The sequence below is a fragment of the Abramis brama genome, assembly GCF_963993115.1.
Source record: "Abramis brama genome assembly, chromosome: 2".
Classification (NCBI taxonomy): domain Eukaryota; kingdom Metazoa; phylum Chordata; class Actinopteri; order Cypriniformes; family Leuciscidae; genus Abramis; species Abramis brama.
Window position 1 is genome coordinate 21817835 of NC_139964.1, and position 24357 is coordinate 21842191.

General features: G+C 37.4%; 1 protein-coding gene across 1 annotated transcript in view; it reads right to left on the reverse strand.

Annotated features, from left to right (window-relative positions):
* The window catches only part of LOC311077818 (complement C3-like), a 180790-nt gene that overhangs the window by 41308 nt on the left and 115125 nt on the right, over positions 1–24357 (reverse strand). The window contains exons 31-36 of the mRNA XM_084106448.1: positions 8878–9036; positions 8610–8669; positions 8183–8273; positions 7970–8015; positions 7459–7549; positions 7205–7294 (exon numbers count right to left, since the gene is read on the reverse strand). Of these exons, the coding sequence (XP_083962574.1) occupies positions 7205–7294; positions 7459–7549; positions 7970–8015; positions 8183–8273; positions 8610–8669; positions 8878–9036 (537 nt within the window). The remainder of the gene's footprint in view (positions 1–7204; positions 7295–7458; positions 7550–7969; positions 8016–8182; positions 8274–8609; positions 8670–8877; positions 9037–24357) is intronic.

The window sequence follows — 24357 nt, forward strand, 5'->3', positions numbered from 1 at the left end:
ATTACTTGTCAGATATATATATATAATATATATATTACATTTATTTACATATATATATATATATAAATATAGCTGCGAGCAGCGATGGAGGGCCCAAGCCAGTGACACCGCCACGTGCCTTTAGTGTAACTCCTGGTTTCACGTACAGGTATGAAATTTGGTACATACATGTAATGACACAATACCTACAAAAAAGTATCTTGGAGCATAGCCCTAAACACAACAGGAAGTCAGCTATTTTGAACTTCCTGTCAGATTTTGGCCATTTTTTGACATTTCCTGATGTTGTACTTTAACGAACTCCTCCTACAGTTTTGATCTGATCCTCTTCAAATTTGGTGAGTGTAATCTTAAGGCCTTTGCGACGTTAAATTGCGAAGATCTAGAGTTTTCGTCGAAGGGTGTGCCCTCGGCGGCCTGACAAATGTTCACCCAATTTCGGCCTTTTGGTGATATATGCATGATCAGATAAGTTCAATATTAATGTTGCTTGCAGTTCCGATGTTGCTAGGCAACCACAGACAGCCTGCAGTAACTTAGGCATACAATTTCCAATCCACCCCAAACTTCACATGTTTGATAAGAGTCCTGTCCTGAACACATGACCATGCTCATATTTGGTTATAGCAATAGTACCACCTGCTGGTAGCAGGAAGTGTGGCAAATACAAAACGTGCTCGAAAAATCATGAAACTTTGCACACGCTTCAGAAGTGGTGAAAATTTACGTGTGATGTGGTTTTCAAAATTGGGTGGGGCAAAATGGCTTAATTATTGCCCCTACATTTTGCCCCGGCTCTACGTTTCACGTACATGTATGAAATTTGGTACATACATGTACTGACCCAATACCTACAAAAAAGTATCTTGGAGCATAGCCCTAAACACAACAGGAAGTCAGCTATTTTGAACTTCCTCTCAGATTTTGGGCAGTTTTTGCCATTTCCTGATGTTGTACTTTAACAAACTCCTCCTACAGTTTTGATCTGATCCTCTTCAAATTTGGTGAGTGTAATCTTAAGGCCTTTCCTAAAGGCGCCGGGTGGCGGTGGCAGGGGTGCGAGGGCCCTCTTCATCGCTGCTTGCAGCTTTAATTAGGGCCCGAGCACCGATGGTGTGAGGACCCTCTTGGAATTGCTCCGTTTATTATTAGGGCCCGAGCACCGTTGGTGAGAGGACACTATTGTTTTTGCTCCGTTTATTCTTCTTCTTCTTCTTCTTCTCCAAAGTGAATCGCTTTTTAGAGGGCCTTAACGTGCTCGAAAACTCATGAAACTTTGCACACGCTTCAGAAGTGGTGAAAATTTACGTGTGATATGGTTTTCAAAATTGGGGGGGGGGCAAATTCGGTAAATTATTGCCCCCACATTTTGCCCCGGCTCTACGTTTCACGTACAGGTATGAAATTTGGTACATACATGTAATGACCCAATACCTACAAAAAAGTCTCTTGGAGCATAGCCCTAAACACAACAGGAAGTCAGCTATTTTGAACTTCCTCTCAGATTTTGGGCAGTTTTTGTAATTTCCTGATGTTGTACTTTAACGAACTCCTCCTACAGTTTTGATCTGATCCTCTTCAAATTTGGTGAGTGTAATCTTAAGGCCTTTGCGACGTTAAATTGCGAAGATCTAGAGTTTTCGTCGAAGGGTGTGCCCTCGGCGGCCTGACAAATGTTCACCCAATTTCGGCCTTTTGGTGATATATGCATGATCAGATAAGTTCAATATTAATGTTGCTTGCAGTTCCGATGTTGCTAGGCAACCACAGACAGCCTGCAGTAACTTAGGCATACAATTTCCAATCCACCCCAAACTTCACATGTTTGATAAGAGTCCTGTCCTGAACACATGACCATGCTCATATTTGGTTATAGCAATAGTACCACCTGCTGGTAGCAGGAAGTGTGGCAAATACAAAACGTGCTCGAAAAATCATGAAACTTTGCACACGCTTCAGAAGTGGTGAAAATTTACGTGTGATGTGGTTTTCAAAATTGGGTGGGGCAAAATGGCTTAATTATTGCTCCTACATTTTGCCCCGGCTCTACGTTTCACGTACAGGTATGAAATTTGGTACATACATGTAATGACCCAATACCTACAAAAAAGTCTCTTGGAGCGCAGCCCTAAACACAACAGGAAGTCAGCTATTTTGAACTTCCTCTCAGATTTTGGGCAGTTTTTGCCATTTCCTGATGTTGTACTTTTACGAACTCCTCCTACAGTTTTGATCTGATCCTCTTCAAATTTGGTGAATGTAATCTTAAGGCCTTTACTAAAGGCGCCGGGTGGCGGTGGCAGGGGTGCGAGGGCCCTTTTCATCGCTGCTTGCAGCTTTAATTATTCTTCTTCTCCAAAGTGAATTGCTTTTTAGAATGCCTAAACATGTCCTAAAAATATTTTAATTGCTCAGAATTTTACACAATTTTCACGATTTCAATTAAATTCTTGGGATTTGATTTCAATCTTGATTCAGTATTAACTCTTTGGATAAATATTAGGTAGGCTACAGTAGATAGCCTACATGTTAATTTTTCTCAAGAAAAAATATATCTCACATAATGCTGTAAACATACAGAGAGCCCTGTCAGCTGGTATTATTAAAGGTTAAAAATTAACAAATTAAATTAAATATAATTTGGTTTTCATTATAATAACAATTATGACACAAGTAAAAATATAATACAAATGTAATATAGTGCACATATTTAGCAAAATACTCCTCTCTATAGCTATTTTTTCTAGTCAACTAAAGTGTTGGTCATTAAATGGCTTTCCTGAGGTAAATGTAACGTTCTGTGACAAAATTGTTCACCTGCAGTTTTACTGACCTCTTTCCGTGGTTGAAAAACACTGATTGATCGATATTATGTATGAGGCATAAATACCTTTCGGTAAGTTGTACTGTATCTTTAAATAAAAAGTAACAGATGATCGGTTTACTTGAACTGAGGCGCTACAGCGATCGGTCACGTCACATTTACAAGCACCAAAACGCTATTTATTGTCTGAATTTCGTAATAAAATGGACAGAACCTGAGAGCTGATAATTTTTTTCATATCAAAAGTAACCTGCTCTGTCTGCTCTGTCAGTGTCCTCTTTGCTCCGTGATTTTTCTTTGCGTGAGAAAATGGATGTGTGGGGCGAAAGCGTGTGAAAAGTGTAAATTGCGCGAGTCTCACGCTGAATGCGTAGAGTTGACAGCCCTGTTTTTAGAAGGGGGATAAATCGTCGGCAGCGTTCCTCCTTCCGCCATGCTTCTTCTCCATGTGAGGATTCATTACATTAAACTAGAGTGCGCACTGCGCCGCATGCACACAGTGCTTCTACATGTGGGGATTGTTTACATCAGAATGCGCACGTGTTTCGCGCAGCATATACGCAGTGTTTGTTTAAGCGGTTGATGGAAAATAAGCTAATGCGCGTTCTATAAATATAAATTCTGATCTATTATTTTTCACGGTATTTTGAAGTGCCCACGATAACAATATCGTGCATATTCATTATCGCGATTTATCGCATTATCGAATACCGGCACATGTCTAGTTCTGGCAAAGGAGATGTGGGCCATATCTGGGCCGGCAAACACAAACTAATCTGGGCCACAGCTCAGATGTTTATCTGGCCCACATCTTTGCCAAAGGAAATTTGCTGACTGGGATGATTCCGATATGCAGTCTCTAATAGCAACATTGTGTCGGCCCAGATCCGGCCCACATCTGGCACTTGTGGAATGATGATCTGGCCCACATGCAGTGTGGAATGACGGCCCTTGGGCGGCTCACTCCTGTTTGCCAGATCTGGGCCACAAGCAGGCCATAGCAATGCCACATGTCAGCCAAGAGCAAAGAAATAAACCAGAACTGGACCTCATCTGAGCCACAAAGTCTGTGAATATTAAATATGGAGTCATCTCAGCCTTAATAAGCCTGTTAACAAGCAGAATCACTGAAGGAAAGAAGAGAACAGAAAAAGAGACGAGCAGAAACACAAGAACTACAACTGACTTCAGCCACAGCCTCAGATGAAATCAACTGAAGAGAAAAGAAGACATTAAGGCCTTATCCACACGGACACCGGTATTTTTATAACTGTGACTTTTTTTACGTGGTTCGGCCGTTCGTCCACACGGAAACGCAGTATCAGGTCACAGAAACCGAACATTTTTGAAAACCCCTGCCAGGATGAGGAATTTCAGAAACGCCGGTTGCAGTGTTGTCGTGTAGACAGTAAAACCGGGGTTTTTGCTTCTGATTGGCCAACGTGGCTTTACGATTAGGGTTATATCGCCGCCTGCTGGTGTCGCATGCTCTTGACAGCGCTTGATAGCGTGTTTTTGCGTTTTCATGTAGGCGCTAGGCGTTGATTTCTTTTAAACCGAGCATGTGTGGACGGGATTTTTTTTTAAACGCAGGAGGAAAAACTCCGGTTATAAAAATACCCGTGTCCGTGTGGACTAGGCCTCAATCTGTGAAGATCTCAGCAGAGGAGGATTAAACAACTCCACAAACAGCATTACCAGCTTCACTTAATACTAACCAGACTGACTTTATTTCTGTCAGACGTCTACAGAAGTTTTTATTGAGATTGTCTTTTTTTGGCCGCTGTGACAGTGTGTTTGTCAAACACGTTTGCAGCAGCAAAGAAAGCTAAAGTGAAATGAGATCAGGTGATGATGGTTTCCTGTTGATGGCTTTATAATCATGATGAAATAACCTGATTCACTGATGTCATTTAAATCTAATAATTATGTTGTTCCATTAATATTTTCATATCTCAAACCCTGTGTTACTGCAGCATGAGATCCAGCAATATTATAACAGTCAGTTTAAATCTTTTAACAAACATGAGAAAAAAAAAAAACAATCAGCTTATGAATCTCAATAATGGTGACAATCACAAATATTTAGATAAACAAATCAATTCAGAACATCACTGAAAAGATACTAAATGTCACAACAAAAACAACACAAAAATAAAAGCACATATTTAGAATTTAACAAAATAATAGGACAATTCAGATGCATAATTTATTCATGTTGCAATGCATGCTTGGAGTTTTGTACTATGCTGGTTCCCAGCATGCATTGCAACAAGGTACTTTTGATTTTCACCATGTTGAGATTCAAACGTTAAAGGGATACTTCACCTCTGGAAAGATGAATGTGTATTTAAAATAGGTCATTTATGTAGAAGAAATGTGAAGACATTTTTTAATTTGGAGCTTTCTAGACTGAGAAAAGCCAGAAAATGTATTTTTGGCTTATGTGGATGAAAGACAACAACTCCCAGAATGCACTTGCTTCGCTGCCCTAGGAGGCCACGCCTACCGGTTAGAGAGCGCAGTTGAAAACAACAAGGTTAGGCTACCAGTGAGTCTCCGTGACGAGTCTGCCTGGGATTTCGAGATCGCCCAAAATGTCCGGGATTCGGCTTTTGCGTTCTACAGTCGCCATTCATCATGTTTACTGTGGCGAGCAGGACGAGGCTGACGGCCGCGGGAGAACGGCGCGAGGCCGGTGGCGTCATTACTGAGACGCGCCGGTCTCGTTTCTCTCACAGAGGTGCGGGAATTTTCTTAGCAATGTTAAAACGCACATCAACCGATCACTTGTTTAGCGTTCATGTAAACACTACATTCAGATTCACCAATCGGAATGAATTCAGTTAGATTGAAACAAAAGGTGTGCATGTAAACAATGAATGGCGACTGCAGAAAGCAAAAGCTGAATCCCGGACATTTTGAACGATCTCGCCCGCCGGACAAGTCCGAGAAAAGGAGGATGGTAACCCCTACTACTCAGCTTTCTCCTACTACTCAGTTTTCTCCACAGAACAAGAGCCTGCTAGCTTAGCTTCCAAAGAAAGACGGCTGACACTGTGTGTACATTCTGTGAGTGAGATCCCACCCTCTATTGGCGGGTTGAACACATGCGGAACAGCTCCTCCTACTGGCTGTAGTCTTTAGCCTCTGGCCAGAAAATCCTCCGATGACGCAAAATGACGATTTTTGCGTCATCTGAGGATTTTTTCCAGACAAAAAGTACATAAATCTCTCCTCTCAGGGGGATATGAGGATGGAAAGCACGGTAATTCGAAAATACAGGTTTTCTACTAATACAAAGCTTAATGCTAAATCCTGAAGTATCCCTTTAATTATTGAGATCTGTGTTTGTCATCGTATATTAATTTTCATGCTAATGTTTGTAAAAGTCTTCTAACTGATTGTTATAATATTGATGTGATGTGAATATATTAATGGTACAACACAATTGTTAGATTATAAATACCTCAGTGAATCAGTCTTTTTCATGATGGTTATAAAACCATCATCAACAGGTAACCATCATCACCTGATCTCATTTCACTTTAACTTTCTTTGCTACTAGAAATGTGCTTGACTAAAAACACACTGTCACAGCGGCCAAAATAGACAAAAGATATAATAAGAGTTAAAAGCCCAACTAATGGAAACACTAATCACTGTTATGGTGACTTCAAATGAAACACATTAGAGTTAAACACCTGATAATTCTCAATAAAACTTCTGTAGACGTCTGACAGAAATAAAGTCAGTCTGGTTAGTAATAAGTGAAGCTGGTAATGCTGTTTGTGGAGTTGTTTAATCCTCCTCTGCTGAGATCTTCACAGATTTAATGTCTTCTTTTCTCTTCAGTTGATTTCATCTAAGGCTGTGGCTGAAGTCAGTTGTAGTTCTTGTGTTTCTGCTCGTCTCTTTTTCTGTTCTCTTCTTTCCTTCAGTGATTCTGCTTGTTAACAGGTTATTAAGGCTGAGATGACTCCATATTTAATATACACAGACTTTGTGGCTCAGATAAGGTCCAGTTCTGGTTTATCTCTTTGCTCTTGGCTGACATGTGGCATTGCTATGGCCTGCTTGTGGCCCAGATCTGGCAAACAGGAGTGGCCCACCCAAGGGCCGTCATTCCACGCTGCATGTGGGCCAGATCATCATTCCACAAGTGCCAGATGTGGGCCGGATCTGGGCCGACACAATGTTGCTATGCGGTTACATGGAACCACATGGCCTCACAGTTAATGAGCATCTTGGAACATCTCTCAGCCAATCAGAATCAAGAATTCAACAATACTGTGATATTAATCAAAAATCATGGTTTCCTAATTAAAAGAAAGCAAATCTGTGTTTGACATCATCAGGCAACAAGGTCTGTTGAAATACCTTATCTAAGTAGAGGATGAGGGATCCTCGCTCTGACAGCGCTTTATTCTTTTCATATTTCTGAATGTATTTCTCCTTTCCCGTGGACAACTGAGGGCAAGAAAATGAGAAAAAAAATCTAATTCAAATCAAAAATCTAAAATCAAATGCATCACATGATGACCAACATGTTTTATGGCCTATCTGCAGATGTGTGGATTCCTCTTCTATATACAATTGTGAGGCAATTCTGCATCAGTTTATCATCATAATACCTCTTTAAGATCATTTTCTTCAACATCAAATCCTGTCGGCATTCCAATGTCCAGAATAGTCATAGTGGCATCAGTTTTATCATTTTTGTAGCTGTAAAGATGGAGAGAAAGAGCAGATTTTATTAACAGGTTTAGTAGGCCTTCAGTTTTGCTCCATTTACTCTGATTGCATTTAAGGCTGCTTTCACACTTGGTGCAAAAAACAAAAAACAAAATTCTTCTTGATATCAGATTTCTCATATTGTAGTCGTTTTTGAATAAACTGTCTTTGAAGACTAAGTTGCATCCGCATCAGAACGCAGTGAAACTGGAGTCTCTGCTGGAGTCATTATCTAGTCACATTAGATAAGTCGCATCTCAAGCAAACATACAGCGAATGGTTCAAACTCGGGCTCCAACCACATAAACAAACCAAGTGTGAAAACATGTTGAAAACATGAGCACATGTTGATTAATTACAAATAAAATGGTTTCTTGACATAAAAATAAATTAGGGTATTTGTTCACATACATGAATTCCATAATGAAGTTGTAACTTGCAATGGCTCCTTGTTTTACTAAAGGGAAACAAAAGTTGTTGGTGGTTTTAGTTCAAGTAAAGTCTTCCCTTTCTAAAGGGAATATAAAAATAAAATGAAAATTTCACACTTGAACTAGGGTTAAGCACAGTGTGACAAGCCTTTGTTTATAAAGTGATGAAGAAAGGCCTCTTTGTCAATCTTACTTTCAGAGTCTTGACTCATTTTAACAGTCAGATCAAAGAATGTACAGTCAGATTTCTTCTCAACAGGTCTGGCGTAGTACAGCGTCAGAACCTGAAAAGAGCAGCACGTCTCAGATTAGATGAGACGGATTTAAAGATTTAAAACGCTTTAATCTTGCTGTTCACACCAGATAGCAACATTGCAATATTCACATTCATTTGTGGCTCAGATAAGGTCCAGTTCTGGTTTATTTCTTTGCTCTTGGCTGACATGTGGCATTGCTATGGCCTGCTTGTGGCCCAGATCTGGCAAACAGGAGCAGTTCGTCCAAGTGCCGTCATTCCACGCTGCATGTGGGCCAGATCCTCTTTCCACGTGTGCCAGATGTGGGCCGGATCTGGGCCGAAACAATGTTGCTATCTCATATAAACGCTCATGAACACTCACTGAGAGAGTGGCTGTTCCAGTTCCTCTAGCCGTCACATTGAAGTCTTTGTTTATGTCCACCTGTTGAGTGAACGCAGATGTTATCAGAATAATCAAATCCATGATATAGTAGAGATAGCTGAAAGTTTCATTGACCAAACACAACACTTTTGATGTAAGACAATTAAAAATTATGAATGACAAACAAAAATCTCCCGAATATACAACAAAAATCAATTGAAACATTAAACAGGAACCATTTGAACAATCTTAATGAGTTTCTCCTCACCTTCTCTGACCGTGTAAGATGCACATTGTCTCTTTTAATGGTAAATCTGACAGGTTTGCTTCTTCCTGCCACGGACAGTTCCAAGTCCAGATTGAAGTTTTGTTTGTCCTTCACCTGCGTGCGATACGCTGCCACGGCCTGGAACACCATGATGGTCGCCTGGAAAGCACAGAAAAGCATTCAAAGATAGAGCTCTGTAATGTGACATCATGTGCGTTACACTCACTGTAAAAAAAAGTGTAATTTTACAGGTAACGGTCTGTATTTTTTACAGAATTTTACCGTTTTGTCATTATACTGTGAAATGCCTGTTATTTTACAGATATTTGCTGTAATTTAAAGGTCCACTATTAAATTTACAGGTAATTGCTTGTAACGTTTTTTAAAAGGAACTTGTCTGTATTTTTACAGAGTTATGTGTAATTTTACATAAATTATTAAGTAATATTTTACAGATTTTTTTCTGTGAAATTAGAAAACAAAGAAAAGAAGGTATAACTGCAGAAATCTGTATCTATTCAATATGTTTTCCTTAAAGATTATTAAGCATGTGGGGGTTAAAGTGAGTTTTTTGGGGGTTAAATAATAGTATTTGTACATACAGTACCCTACATACAGTAAGCCTGTATTGAATTATTTTTTATTGCATAGGCTAGTCTTTTAATCTTGTCTTGCAAATAGATGCTCATTTTTATCATTATTTCATTGTCTTATTCTCCCATAATTTCATGTATATTTTATGATTTTTTGTTTCAAATCTCCATTGCTGCGCATTCAGGGCTTTGTGTGTGTGTGTGTGTGTGGTGTGTGTGTGCGCACGAATTGTCTAAGCTCTTGTTCTATCCAGACTGGACTATTGTAATGCTCTCCTGGCAGCTCTTCCAGCATCAGTCAAACCTCTGCAACTGATCCAGATGCTGCAGCAAGACCTAAACTCACTGCTTCAGATCTATGTGTCTCTAGAAGCTTGTGTTCTGCAAGTGAACGGCGCCTTGTGGTGCCATCATCCCAAAGAGACACAAAATCACTTTCACTGACCTTTCCCTGGACTGTTCCCTGCTGGTGGGATGACCTGCCCAACTCAACACATTTTCAAGAAACTGCTAAAGATCCATCTTTTCATAAACACTTGACCCAATAATACTAAATCTTTGTTTTAATAAAAAAAAAAAAAAACTTGATATGTGTACTGTGCTACACTAACTGGGACTTGTCACTGCATTTGTTGCTTCTATTGTTCTCTTAATTTTTATGTCACTTTGGATAAAATGTAATTGTAAATGTGTAAAATAATAAGTTATATTAGAGTATAAAGGTATACAGCAATTGTCTTTTAATGTGGATATTTTTACGTTCTAAATTATATACTAAGCTTGTATCATTCACGTATATTGATGTTCAGTGTTTGTTTAATGAGTAATACTGTAAATGTGCAGGTATTCTGTACTTATACGTTTAGTTAATTTAACAGAAATTGACTGTACATTTGCTATTATTAAGTACTTAATTAGAGATTGGTCAAAGTTGTGAAATTGGATCTGCAAAAATTAAAACTAAATATATAAACTTTGTATTTGTACTTATTGCATTTTTATACATAACTTCATAGTTATTTTACATAGAAAAACTGTATATTAAAAGATAATTAGATAGATAGACAGCATTATTATAAAATAACTTTATAAAACCCTAAATTTACAGTTTAACCGTAAAGTTAAATGTTTTTTATTGTAATTTGACATCATTTATCCGTTTTTCCAAATTATTTATTTTGTAGAATAACAGTAATAAACTGTAATTATAGGATTACAGTGTTTTATAGGAAAACAGTGATTACTGTTTTTTTACAGTGTATCTATGTTTTTTTCCTGACAGTATTTTTCTGTTTTTAAAGTTATTTTCTGGCGCCCCTGTTGCCAGAAAATTACCATTTTTTTACGTTTTTTTTTTTTTTTTACAGTGCTGGCTTCCTCCTTCTAGTCTTCAATATGGTCAATTATCACCTAATTTATCACTTAATTATCTCAATAACTTAAACACTGCTTCAGTGTTACTTTTAACACTCTGTAGTTGGACACGTATGTTCACTGAGGAGTATTAATAATTTAACACTGGGGATTTTCCAGTTGTAAACTGGAGTTGTATTTTCCTATGTAAACACATCTTTACATAGGCTATAAATCCTATTTCTTATCAATATACATTGAGTGACACAGCAAGGTAAACTAACAGTTACTGAAATAATTAAACGATGATTAAAATGGCATCTTAAATATTCACAATAAGGTGCAAACAGAATACTATACAGTGACGTCAAAATTAGTTTTAATAAGCAATAAGTTTAGTATCACACCGAATGCAATTGCAGTAGTGAAACTGTGACGATTCATGCATCTAGCAGTTAGACCGTAACAATAACAGATTCACTTTGAATCAAAATAATCATATTCAAGCATTTAACATTAGCTAAGTTAATTACTTATCGCACACAATACTGGACAAAGTATAGTGATCACAAAGAAGTAAGGTCTTCACTTTCTCTGTCCCAAATGCGTACAGTCTGGGCCAATGTGAACTAACACACACAGCAAAAACTCCAGTGTTAAATGAACTCTCCTGGGAGTTTATTTGGCTCCAGACTCAAGAGTGTTAAAGTTAATGAGATAATTAAGTGATTGATTGAGTGATGATTGACCATTATTGAAGACACCTGATGTTAACAAGCAGAATCACCAAAGGAGAAAATCTCATTTCAGGGTTTGCTTTAGTTGGGCTCTTGACCCTTAAATCGTTAACTTTAGATTTTGTTTGGCTGATGTATCTGAGTTATAACTCTCAGATGAACAAAGAGAAAAGTTGATCAGGTGGTGTTGGTTATGTTCTGACATAATCATCATTTGACCTGAACCACAAAACTTATTTAGAGAGTTAGGTTTACCTTGTTGATTACAGCAGCCTGTGATTCTACAACAAATGATTTTCAGCATTTTCAATATAATCCAAAATATTTCTTAAAAGTTGTTCTGATAAAAAGACTTTGAACGATTATTTTAATTAGACACACTGACATCAATAATCAGCCTGTGAATCTGTGAATGGTGACAATAATAAAGCATGTTGCAGTGCATTCTGGGTGCCACCAATCAAAACTCATTCATGGCTCCCATCATGCTTTGCGGTATGAATAAATTATGATCTGAATTGTCTTAGTAATTTCCTTGTCCTAATTAAATAATCTGTTTGTCACCATTGTTAAGATTCATACACTGATTCCTGATGTCTGTGTGTGCCTAAAACAACAACAAAAAAATTTCAGAACAGCTTTTAAGAAATCATTTGGATTATACTGAAAATTCTGGGTCTTATGCTGTAAAATCACAGTGATGCTGTAATGACCAATATACATTTAAGTCAGAGATTAGGCTCTAAATGAGATCAGTGATTCAGGTAAAATTATAATTATGTTAAAATATAACCAACACCACCTGATCACCTTTTCTCTTTGTTCATCTGAGAGTTATAACTCAGATACAAAAGCCAAACAAAATCTGAAATTAAACTTTTAAGGGTCAACAACCCAACTAAAGCAAACACTGAAATTAGATTTTCTCCTTTGGTGATTCTGTTTGTTAACATCAGGTGTCTTCAATAATGGTCAATCATCACGCAATGAATCACTAAATTATCTAATTAACTTTAACACTCTTGAGCAGTGTTGTAGTCGAGTCACCAACTGTCGAGTCCGAGTCGAGTCTCGAGTCCCCGTGTTCGAGTCCGAGTCCAAGTCCGAGTCACCAAAGAAGAGACCGAGTCGAGTCCGAGTCGAGTCACCATTACCTGAGTTCGAGTCCGAGTCGAGTCTCGAGTCCGAGTCGAGTCATCAAGGTTGAGTCTGTGTTATATTTCAAGACTGCCTACATTTCTCTACTCTGGCACCTTTAAAGAGCTGATATAATTATAAAAGAGGGTCTACATTAAACAAAAATGACGCTGTGTTTAACAAATATAAATAATAAATAAATAAATACAATATAAATAAATATAAATAAAAACTTTTGATTTCAATAATATAGGCTATTAGTAGGCTAAATGTTAAAATTAACATTAACAATGCTGTAGAAGTGCAGTAGCCTAGCCTAAATGTTAACTAATGTAGTTAACTAGAGTTTAATAAATGGAACATTATTGTAAAGTGTTACCGATTTGTTATACACCGATTCAGACGTCTCGTGAGTTCGTTGTTGGACAGATGGGACAGTTGTTTTAACCATTCATTAAAGTGAATCGTTCAAAGGAGTCATTAGTTCGCGAATCGGACGTGTCATTAATGGACGTGTAGCCTACGGCACGCCTTGTGTGATTATCTCGGCAGTTTAAGACAGGACAAGATTTGTGTCAACACAGAAAACATTTCATCACTAGATAGGTCTTTTCGTTTATTGAAATTGTGGCTAATGTCAGCTGAATGTGCGGAACGCTTTTCAGAGAAGATAAGGCAAACGTTTTTTGTTTTTGTTTTTTTTTCAGCACAATTCACACCTTGCGGTAATTCAGGAGAAAAAATCTCTGAATGATCTACGTGAAACTTCGGTCGTCCTACCTTTTACTATCGTGTCAATTGATTTTGATTAATATGCACCGAGGAGGGAGCACCGCTCGTGTTGTTTGAAGACGGTGAGAGCGCGCGTGCGCGGTTGGGGCTTTCTCTCTGCTCGTTCTTATATGCAGGAAAAAAAGAGATCCCGTCCGGTCTTGGAGCCCAAAACAGGAAAAGTGTAACATCTTATATCAAATTTTAAAACCTATTTAGTCAGAAACTTCATCCAACGTCATTCATTTGATGAATGCTCAAGTCCGATTTTATATATCCTCGAGTCCGAGTCCAAGTACGAGTCATCAGTCCGCGAGTCCAAGTCAAGTCACGAGTCCTGAGAATAGAGTCTCGAGTCGGACTCGAGTCCAGAGAATAGGGACTCGAGTCGGACTCGAGTCCGAGTCCAGGACTTGAGTACTCCATCACTGCTCTTGAGTCTGGAACCAAATAAACTCCCAGGAGAGTTCATTTAACACTGGAGTTTTTGCTGTACAGTAAGGGTGATATATATGGTTCTATACTGCTACTTGTTGGCACAGTTGTGTAACTTAAAGAGATACTTCAGGATTTAGCATTAAGCTTTGTATTAGTAGAAAACCTGTAGTATTTTCGAATTACCATGCTTTCCACCCTCATATCCCCCTGAGAGGAGAGATTTATGTATTTTTTGTCTGGAAAAAATCCACCGATGATGCAAAAATCGTCATTTTGCGTCATCTGAGGATTTTTTGGCCAGAGGCTAAAGACTACAGCCAGTAGTAGAGGCTGTCCCGCATGTTTCACTCACAGAATGTACACATTGTGTCAGCCATCTTTTTTTGGTTAGCTAAGCTAGCAGGCTCTTGTTTTGTGGAGAAAGCTGAGTAGTAGGGGTTACCATCCTCTTTTTCCCGGACATGTCCAGCCGTCGAGATTGTCCAAAATGTCCGGGATTTGGCTTTTGCTTTCTGCAGTCGCCATTCATTGTTTACATGCACACTTTTTGTTTCAATTTACAGGGCTCGCAAAATCGCTCGCCCGACATCCCGAGGCTATTGTGTTTTCAAGTCGGGCTACCAAAATGCATAACCGGTCTGCCCGAAAGGCTATCTGAAATAGTGTTCGCTTCAGTCTTGTTATAATCAGATTCAGCGCGTTCTTCATCTTCAATCAGCAGCGGCGCTGAGCACAGCGCACGTCAGAGACAGAGGACAGGGTGTGTGTGTGTGTTCATCTGAGCCTCATTGGTCTGTGGCGATGGGCTTTATATACACAGAAGCTGCTGCGCGCAAATTTGAGCAGAGCAACTAACGCTTCAGTTTACTGTGAAGTGCGAGATAAGATAAACTAAACATTTCATATTTGACAGCTTTTTTAGATCATAAATGTGAAACGAATGACAAAAATAATCAGACAAACGAATATACTTTTGTCGAATTTCGCCTATGTAACGTGACTAATAATTAGTTTACTGTCATTGTGAGGGGACATTAACAGAGCATTACAAAGCCGTTTTCATCATGTTAGGCACAAGATTAATAATGAATGTGTACATGTTGAGAATTAATATACAATTAGCCTTCAGTAAATTAAAAAAGTTCAGCTTTTGGAGGGGAAGAGACAGGGCAAGATGAGGAGACTGAGAGAAAAAGAAAGAGTGATGGATAAGAAGTGAGAGCAGGTATTGACTAGGGCTGTGCGATATATATCGTGAGATTGTTATGCGCATCTCGTCAGTAAAGCCGGTTCCTTGATTAGTAGTAAATCGCCATCACCTGCTTTCAGATGGAGCGGCATTTACTACAAAGAGCCGTAGTTCACTGACAAGCTGAGCCATATCGCATTAATATCGCGGACGTATCGCCAGCGATAATTAATGCGATATGGCTCAGCTTGTCAGTTAACTACGGCTCTTTGTACACAGCAAAAACTCCAGTGTTAAATTAACACTCCTGGGAGTGTATGAGTCCACACCAGAGGTGGAAAGTCCAGAGGTCAGAAAGTAAAAGTCCTGCCATATATTTATTCCACCCATGAACTCACACAGCAAAAACTCCAGTGTTAAATGCACTCTCCTGGGAGTTTATTTGGCTCCAGACTCAAGAATGTTGAAGTTAATGAGATAATTTAGTGATTGATTGAGTGATGATTAAGCATTATTGAAGACACCTGATGTTAACAAGCAGAATCACTGAAGGAGAAAAATCACAATTTTAGTTACCATTATGGATATCGGTGTTTGATTTAGTTGGGCAGTTGACCTTTAAATGTTTAACTTTAGATTTTGTTTGGCTGCTGTATCTGTGTTATATCAGTCAGATGAATAAAGAGAAAAGGTGAACAGGTGTTGGTTATATTTTAACATAATCATCATTTAATCTGAATCACTGAACTCATTTAGAGTCTAATCTCTGACTTAAATGTATATTGGTCATAACAGCATCACAGTGATTCTACAGAATAATATCCAGATTTGTCATTATAATCCAAATGATTTCTTAAAAGTTGTTCTGATATTTAAAAAAAAAAAATCTTTCTTTAAGGCGCACACAGACATCAAGAATCAGTGTATGAATCTCAACAATGGTGACAAAAAGAATATTCAATTAGGGAAAGGAAATTAGTATGACAATTCAGATCATAATTTATTCATACCGCAATGCATGATGGGAGCCATGAATGAGTTTTGATTGGTGGTAGGGCTGGGCGATATATCGCACGATATTGTTATGCACATCTCGTCAGTAAAGCCGCTTCCTTGATTAGTAGTAAATCGCCATCACCTGCTTTCAGATGGAGCGGCATTTACTACAAAGAGCCGTAGTTAACTGACAAGCTGAGCCATATCGCATTAATATCGCGGACGTATTGGCAGAGATATTTAATGCGATATGGCTCAGCTTGTCAGTTAACTACGGCTCTTTGTACACAGCAAAAACTCCAGTGTTAATTTAACACTCCTGGGAGTGTATATGAACACTCAAGAGTGTTGAAGTTAATGAGATAATTAAGTGATTAATTTAGTAATGATTGAACATTATTGAAGACACCTGATGTTAACAAGCAGAATTACTGAAGGAGAAAATCACAAATTGTAAGCCACCGTTATGACGATTATTGTTTGCTTTAGTTGGGCTCTTGAGCCTTATGTGTTTACTTTAGATTTTGTTTGGCTGTTGTATCTGAGTTTTAACTCTCAGATGAACAAAGAAAAAAAAAAGTGATCTGATGGTGTTGGTTTTATTATGACATTCATCGTTTGAACTTGATCACTGAACTCATTAAGATTCTTCTTTCTGACTTCGATGTATGTTGTTGGTTACAGCATAACTGTGAATCTGCATAAATGCCCAGAATTTTTGATATAATATAAAGGAGTTCTTAAAAGTTGTTTAAAAAAAAAATCTTTATTTTAGGCACACACAGACGTCAAGATTCAGTCAATGCATCTCAACAATGGTGACGAGCAGAATATTCAATTAGGAAAAGTAAATTACATAGACAATTCAGATCATAATTTATTCATACCGCAATGCATGATGGGAGTCATTAATGAGTTGTGATTGGTGGCAGCCACTGCAACATGCTTTATTATTGTCACCATTGTTGAGATTCACAGGCTGATTATTGATGTCTGTGTTTTTCAATAAGTTCATTTGGAAGTCTTTTGATCAGAACAATATTCATTAAATATTTAGAGTTATAAGTAAAGTAATGATAATCATAGGCTAAAAAAAACACAAAACTGCTGTTAACAAGTTAAACCAAACTATTTCAATAAGTTTCATTTTTCAGATCACAGCATGATTATGTCAAAACATAACCAGCACTATCAGATCACACTTTACTTTGTTCATTTAACTGTTATAAATCAATAACAGCAGACAAACAGCAGGAAATATTAAAGTAAACATATAATGGTCTAGAGCCCAACTAAAGCAAACACCCATCACCTTAATGGTAACTTACAATTTGAGATTTTCTCCTTCAGTGATTCTGCTTGTTAACATCAGGTGTCTTCAATAATGCTCAATCATCACTCAATTAATCACTTAATTATCTCATTAACTTTAACACTCTTGAGTGTTAATTTAACACTCATATTTTAACACTTTACACTCTTGAGTGTGGACTCATATACACTCCCAGGAGTGTTAATTTAACACCGCTCCATCTGAAAGCAGGTGATGGTGATTTACTACTAATCAAGGAACCGGCTTTACTGATGAGATGCGCATAACAATATCGTGCGATATATCGGCCAGCCCTAATTGGTGGTACCCAGAATGCACTGCAACATGCTTTATTTTTGTCACCATTGTTGAGAATCACAGGCTAATTCTTGGTGTCAGTAGCCGCGTTTCCATTATAGATTTGCGCAAATGTTTTGCGCTATTATCTAAATATCGATAAAAAACTATTGCGAAATGACGGTGTTTCCATTAACCGATGTTTTGCGACTAACGTCCTTTTTTCTCTCGCGATAAGTCATTCCAAAAATCACGGCAATGGACGTTGGTTTATATAATATCACAGCCACTGCATTAGACATTATTATTATCAATCGAAAGAGACGTGGCGTGTTATCCAAGCATTAATGGCAGGAAAGACCCTTATACTGCGAACGACACATAAAGCCTAAGCAGTTTCTGGGTGTTTCGCCCTCATTTCTGCTCCGATCTTTGATTGTGGCATTTATTTGAGATTTAGAATCCAGTATTCCTATAGGCTAATTATTGTTTCTTTTATTAATTTAATAAAGAACTCTGTCTCGTATTCTGTCCAAACGATCCATGTAGGCTACTTTTGTGTCACCAAAATTTTAATTTGAACTGGCTAGACCAACTGCTGCGCAAAAAAGTAAATATCGACGAATTTTCAGATTTTTTTTCAGTTTATGACTTTTTGCCCCTTTATTAAACATTTAAAATATTCACAAATTAATATGGAAAACATGTCGATTTTACTGGTTTTCTAAGGCCAAATTAGAACCTGGAATTGATGTTTTTCCCGCAGTGCTGAATGAGAAGAGCCATTAATATTATTAATAAACTATTGTTTTGGCTAAAATCACATCTCCATCTCCGCTGTTAAGCAGACGGATTACATAATCAGAAGGTATTAGCCTTCGATTCAAATTTGTTCGTTTTAAAGTGGACATTTCAAGCTTTAGCCTACATTTTGTTTCAGTTCTCGCGCTCCAGTTTACGGAGATCATGAAAGTGCGTCTGATTGTTTTCTTTTATTTTACAAAAGCACAACGTTTTCTTGTTATGGTGAGTTTACACAAATAAAAGTAGTTGAGAATAATGTATTATTATTTTCTGTATGACCAGAAATGATAGAGTATTTTAAGTTGTTTCCACTGTTGATAGGAAAATGCAAGTGTTCGCGCTCGCGCCTCCGTGTCATGCAGTGCGCGCTCCACACTCAGCTTCCTTTTTTGCATAAAAGCGTCTTCTAAATATAGCCTATTAAATGTTATAATAAAATAATATAAAATTATTCTTATTTGTGTAGCTATACATGGACCTCAAACACACCGCGTCTTCTAAGTCAGGTGACTGTAAATGCGCAAAAACTGTTTCCATTGCAGTTTTGCGAAATATTCCTTTTTCGAATTGCCTGAAAAACCACCTCATGAGAGCGTAAAAACTTTTTTGCGATAAACGGGAGTTTTTGCGAAATTGACGTGTTTCCATTGTGCGTATTTTCAATTCGCAATTTCAATTTGCGCAATTTGAAGGGTAATGGAAACGCGGCTAGTGTGTCCAAAAAAAAAAAAATACTTTCAAAGTGTTTTGATCAGAACAACTTTAAAGAAATCTTTTGGATTATATTGAAAATGCTGATTATATTGATAAGAGTAAGGTAAACCTAACTCTCTGAATGAGCTTTGTGGTTCAAGTCAAAAGATGATTATGTCAAAACACCTGATCAGCTTTTCTCTTTGTTCATCTGAGAGTTATAACACTGATAGAACAGCCAAACAAAATCTAACGTTATTAGTTTAAGGTTCAAGAGCCCAACTAAAGCAAACACTGATCACCATAATGTCAACTTAAAAAAAGAGATTTTCTCCTTCAGTGATTCTGCTTGTTAACATCAGGTGTCTTCAATAATGCTCAATCATCACTCAATCAATCACTAAATTATCTCATTAACTTCAACACTCTTGAGTCTGGAGCCAAATAAACTCCCAGGAGAGTTCATTTAACACTGGAGTTTTTGCTGTGTGAGTTCATGGGTGGAATAAATATATGGCAGGACTTTTACTTTCTGACCCCTGGACTTTCCACCTCTGGTGGACCACTCAAGAGTGTTTAAGTTAATGATATAATTAAGTGATTAATTTAGTGATGATTGAACGTTATTGAAGACACCTGATGTTAACAAGCAGAATCACTGAAGGAGAAAATCTCAAATTGTAAGCCACCGTTATGACGATCAATGGTTGCTTTAGTTGGACTCTTGACCCATATATTATTAACTTTAGATTTTGTTTGTCTGTTGTTTCTGAATTATAATCACCAGTTGAACAAAGAAAAAAGTGATCTGATGGTGTTGGTTATATTATGACAATCATCATTTGAACTTGATCACTGAACTCATTAAAATCCTTCTTTCTGACTTCGATTTATGTTGTTGGTTACAGCATAACTGTGAATCTGCATAAATACCCAGAATTTTTGATATAATATAAAGGATTTCTTAAAAGTTGTGTAAAAAAAAAAATCATTATTTTAGGCACACACAGATGTCAAGATTCAGTCTATGCATCTCAACAATGGTGAGGAGCAGAATATTCAATTAGGAAAAGTAAATTACATAGACAATTCAGATCATAATTTATTCATACCGCAATGCATGATGGGAGCCATTAATGAGTTGTGATTGGTGGCAGCCACTGCAACATGCTTTATTATTGTCACCATTGTTGAGATTCACAGGCTGATTATTGATGTCTGTGTTTTAAATGAATTTATCTGAATGTCTTTTGATCAGAACAATGTTTATTAAATATTTAGAATTATAAGTAAAATACTGATAATCATAATCTGAAGAGTCACAAAACTGCTGCTAACAAGTTAAACCAAACTATCTCAATAAGTTTCCTTTTTTTTTTTCCTCAGCCCTAAATGCCGCTTCATCTGAAAGCAGGTGATGGTGATTTACTACTAATCAAGGAACCGGCTTTACTGACGAGATGCGCATAACAATCTCACGATATATATCGCACAGCCCTAGTATTGACACATAATCTACTGCCCGCTGACATTGTTTTAAAGCTATTTTTTATCCTTTTTTGGCCTTCAAACGTCTTGAAATGGACATATCAGAGAAATAAAAAATTTGAACCCCCTAATAACCTTAAATGTAGGACCTCTTTGATTATAAATCCCTGTCTACGGCCCTGTATAAGGAATAAGATCAAAAATGAATGTGTACATACTGTGAATGAATTTAATAAACTTAGTAGCTTTCAGTAAATGAATGCGTCTGAGAAAATGAATCAGTTGACCCTATGTTTACTTCACTGACAGACAAAAATGAAAAGCCTTTATCAGTCAAAACTCAGCTTTAGGAGGGGAAGAGACAGAACAAGAGAAAAACAAAGACAATAGGAGTGTGATGCTGCATGAGGAGAGAAAAATAATCAGCTACCCACTTACATGGTTTTAAAGCTATTGTTTTCCAATTTTTTTTTGGCCTTCAAAACATCTCAAAATGCACATATGTGACCTGATCCAGCAAAATGAGTCACAGTGACCCAAATTTCAAAACTGATATTTTGGTATTACTGGAAAGAGGAGACCATAAGCTTTCAAATGATATCCTAGTCAAAGTCATACCTTGAATGGTTGTAAATATATACACATTTGAATTATGGTCGTCTGCCCTCTTTTTCCAATTGAAAACCTGAGAAAATCGCTTTTAAAGTTTTTTGCCCGTTTTTTGTTGATATCTTTCAAAATCCATTGCATTTAAAGGGATGAACTATTTATTGTACAGCTTAATTTGACCAAAGACATTAATATATGCTATTATACCAGGCTGAAGCTCAAATTATTTTGAAGTTTTTATTTGAATAAATAATTTAAAAGGCACTTTTACAAACCTTTACTAAAATCAGAAAGATTGAACAGAGGTGCTACAGTTTTGCTTGAGAGAGGGTGTGTGTGTGTGTGTGTGTGTGTGTGTGTGTGTGTGTGTGTGTGTGTGTGTGTGTGTGTCTGTGTCTGTGTGTCTCTCTCTCTCTCTCTGTGTGTGTGTGTGTGTATTGTGTGTCTGTGTCTCTGTGTGTGTGTGTGTGTGTGTGTGTGTGTGTGAGAGAGAGAGAGAGAAAGTGAGAGAGGCAGAGAGACAAGGAAACCGAGAACAAATAATGTTAGCCTATGCAATCATATCTTTGTGTAGGCTAGTTGACAATAACAGTGTAACATATTCATAACGGATATACCAACAGTTAAATATTGGGTTAAAATAAATCAAACACATTGTAATGGATTCTCCTTGCAGATAAATACACTCACAGAATAATTGCACTCACTCACATCCATACACGATAAATCATCAGAGGATGACACGTCTCCAGATCCAAAACAATCACTGACTAGCCTTAGCCACTCTTGATGACCAGCAGCAGAGCTTAGGTTAGAAGCCTCAAGTGAGTTCAACGCTTTTGGCGACTTTTTGGCGACTTTGCTCTCTTTTGACAGCGACATTTCTCAAATTAATAATATTTAATCTTTCTGAGGAGATCTGCTAGCTTGTTTACACAGAGCGCCGCGAGTCTGACAGGAGGATCGCTGGACCAATCGCGTGCCGGTCAGTCGAAATGGGGCTTCCCATTGACAAATGATCAGCGTTTGTGTACATTTCTAAGCTTTTTGATTGGTTCTATACAACGTGTAACACCATATTTGGAGAGCAGAGACGTTTCAGGGGATACCCGGGAAATGCTCAGAGGTGACGAGAGGAGTTGAGAAAAGCAATATTCATTTCCAGCGAATTTAGTAAAACTTTGTAAACTTTAATAGTCATTTAAATACCTTTACTCAATTATCTGGACTACGAAACTTTAGGAGATTATTTTTGAATGTCTGTTCTTTGAAATTTAGCACAAAAAAAAAAAAAAAAAAAAAAAAAGTATTTCATTGTTTTTCCACATAAACGGCCCATATCTTAAAATGGAACGTTGCGACTTCCGACTCATTTCGCCAGATCGGGTCACATATGTAGATCAGAGAATTCAAAACTTTCTCGGGGATGCCCCCAAACCCCCGTGACTAGCCTACCCTACCTCACATTAGGGACCTCAGTGATGATAAAACCCTGGCATCTGCATGTTAATGAAACTTAATAGTGAGCATTAGACCATAAACTAAAGTGTTATTTTTTTTCATTTTTTTTTTCATCATACCCTCATTGGGGGCTGAGCCACAGACACAGACTGATTCATGTTCCATACTGGTCATACACATTTCAGTTCAGTAAGAACCAGATGCATATTTGTTGTTATTTTGTGTTTTGAAAAAGTTTTTGATTCATTGTTTTGACTCCTAACCAATTTTCTACATTAAAAATTGTCTTTTTATCTGGGCTAGTAAAATTAATTTCGGGCTACCAAAATCTGAAGAGTGCCTGCCTGAAGGGCAGGGTTTCTGCAGGTTACAGTAAGTCAAATTTTTAAGACATTTTAAGACCATAAAGATTGAAATTTAAGACCTACACAACGGCACATTACCAAAAAATATTAAAATCAAAGAAATTCTGAGAAATCATTTTATTTCAATGAATTCAGTCATTGAAAAAGCATTAATTTAATTTACAGATAAAGCAATCACATTAGTAACCTTCCACACCCAACAACGTGCCAAATGCCCAAAACCTTATGCCCAAAATGAAAATAGGCTAAAACAAACTTTCAAAACGAACTAATACTACACAATGAATTCAATTCACCAAGTTTTATGTCGAAAACCAGCAAATAACAAATAAAATTAGCATCAATATGCACTTTTTGTTTACATAAACATTAAAATAATAACATTAAAAATGATGGCCAGATTTTAAAAGAGTGTCTTGCAACATGTTATCTACTAACATGTACAAGTTCAAATAAAGTTTTGACAAAAAAAGGTTTTATAAAAAGATAAACCTCACATATTTCAGCCTTTAAATCGTTTTTTTTTTTTATCAAATCAAATCAAATCAAGTATATTTGTATAGCGCTTTTCACAATACAGATTGTATCAAAGCAGCTTCACAGTATTAAAATAAAATAATACAACAAAGTTTGTTTCTAGTGGAATTTATTGATTGATAGAATAAAATTAAATATCCCCAAAATATCCCCAACTGAGCAAGCCAAAGGCAACAGTGGCAAGGAACCGAAAAACTCCATCAAGCGGCCTAATGGTGTCCTAAAACTCCATCAGGTGACCTAATGGAGAAAAAAAAAAAACCTTGGGAGAACCCAGGCTCAGTCGGGGGCCAGTTCTCCTCTGGCATTTATGAACTAGAGGCCGGATTGTAGTTTGAAACTGTGAGATTAACAATATTATATGAATGCCTGGCTGAAAAGATGCGTCTTTAATCTAGTTTTAAACTGGGAGAGTGAGTCCGAGCAACGAACAGTATCAGGAAGACTATTCCAGAGTTTTGGAGCCAAATGTGAAAATGCTCTCCCTCCTTTGGTTGATCTGGATATCCTAGGTATGACCAAAAGCCTTGAATTTATTGATCTTAAAGAGCGCGATGGATTATAGGGTGATAGAAGATCCGCTAAATAGACTGGAGCTAAGCCGTTTAGGGCTTTATAAGTCAGTAGCAATACCTTATAATTAATACGGAACTTTATAGGTAGCCAATGTAGTGATGATAAAATCGGTGTTATATGATCA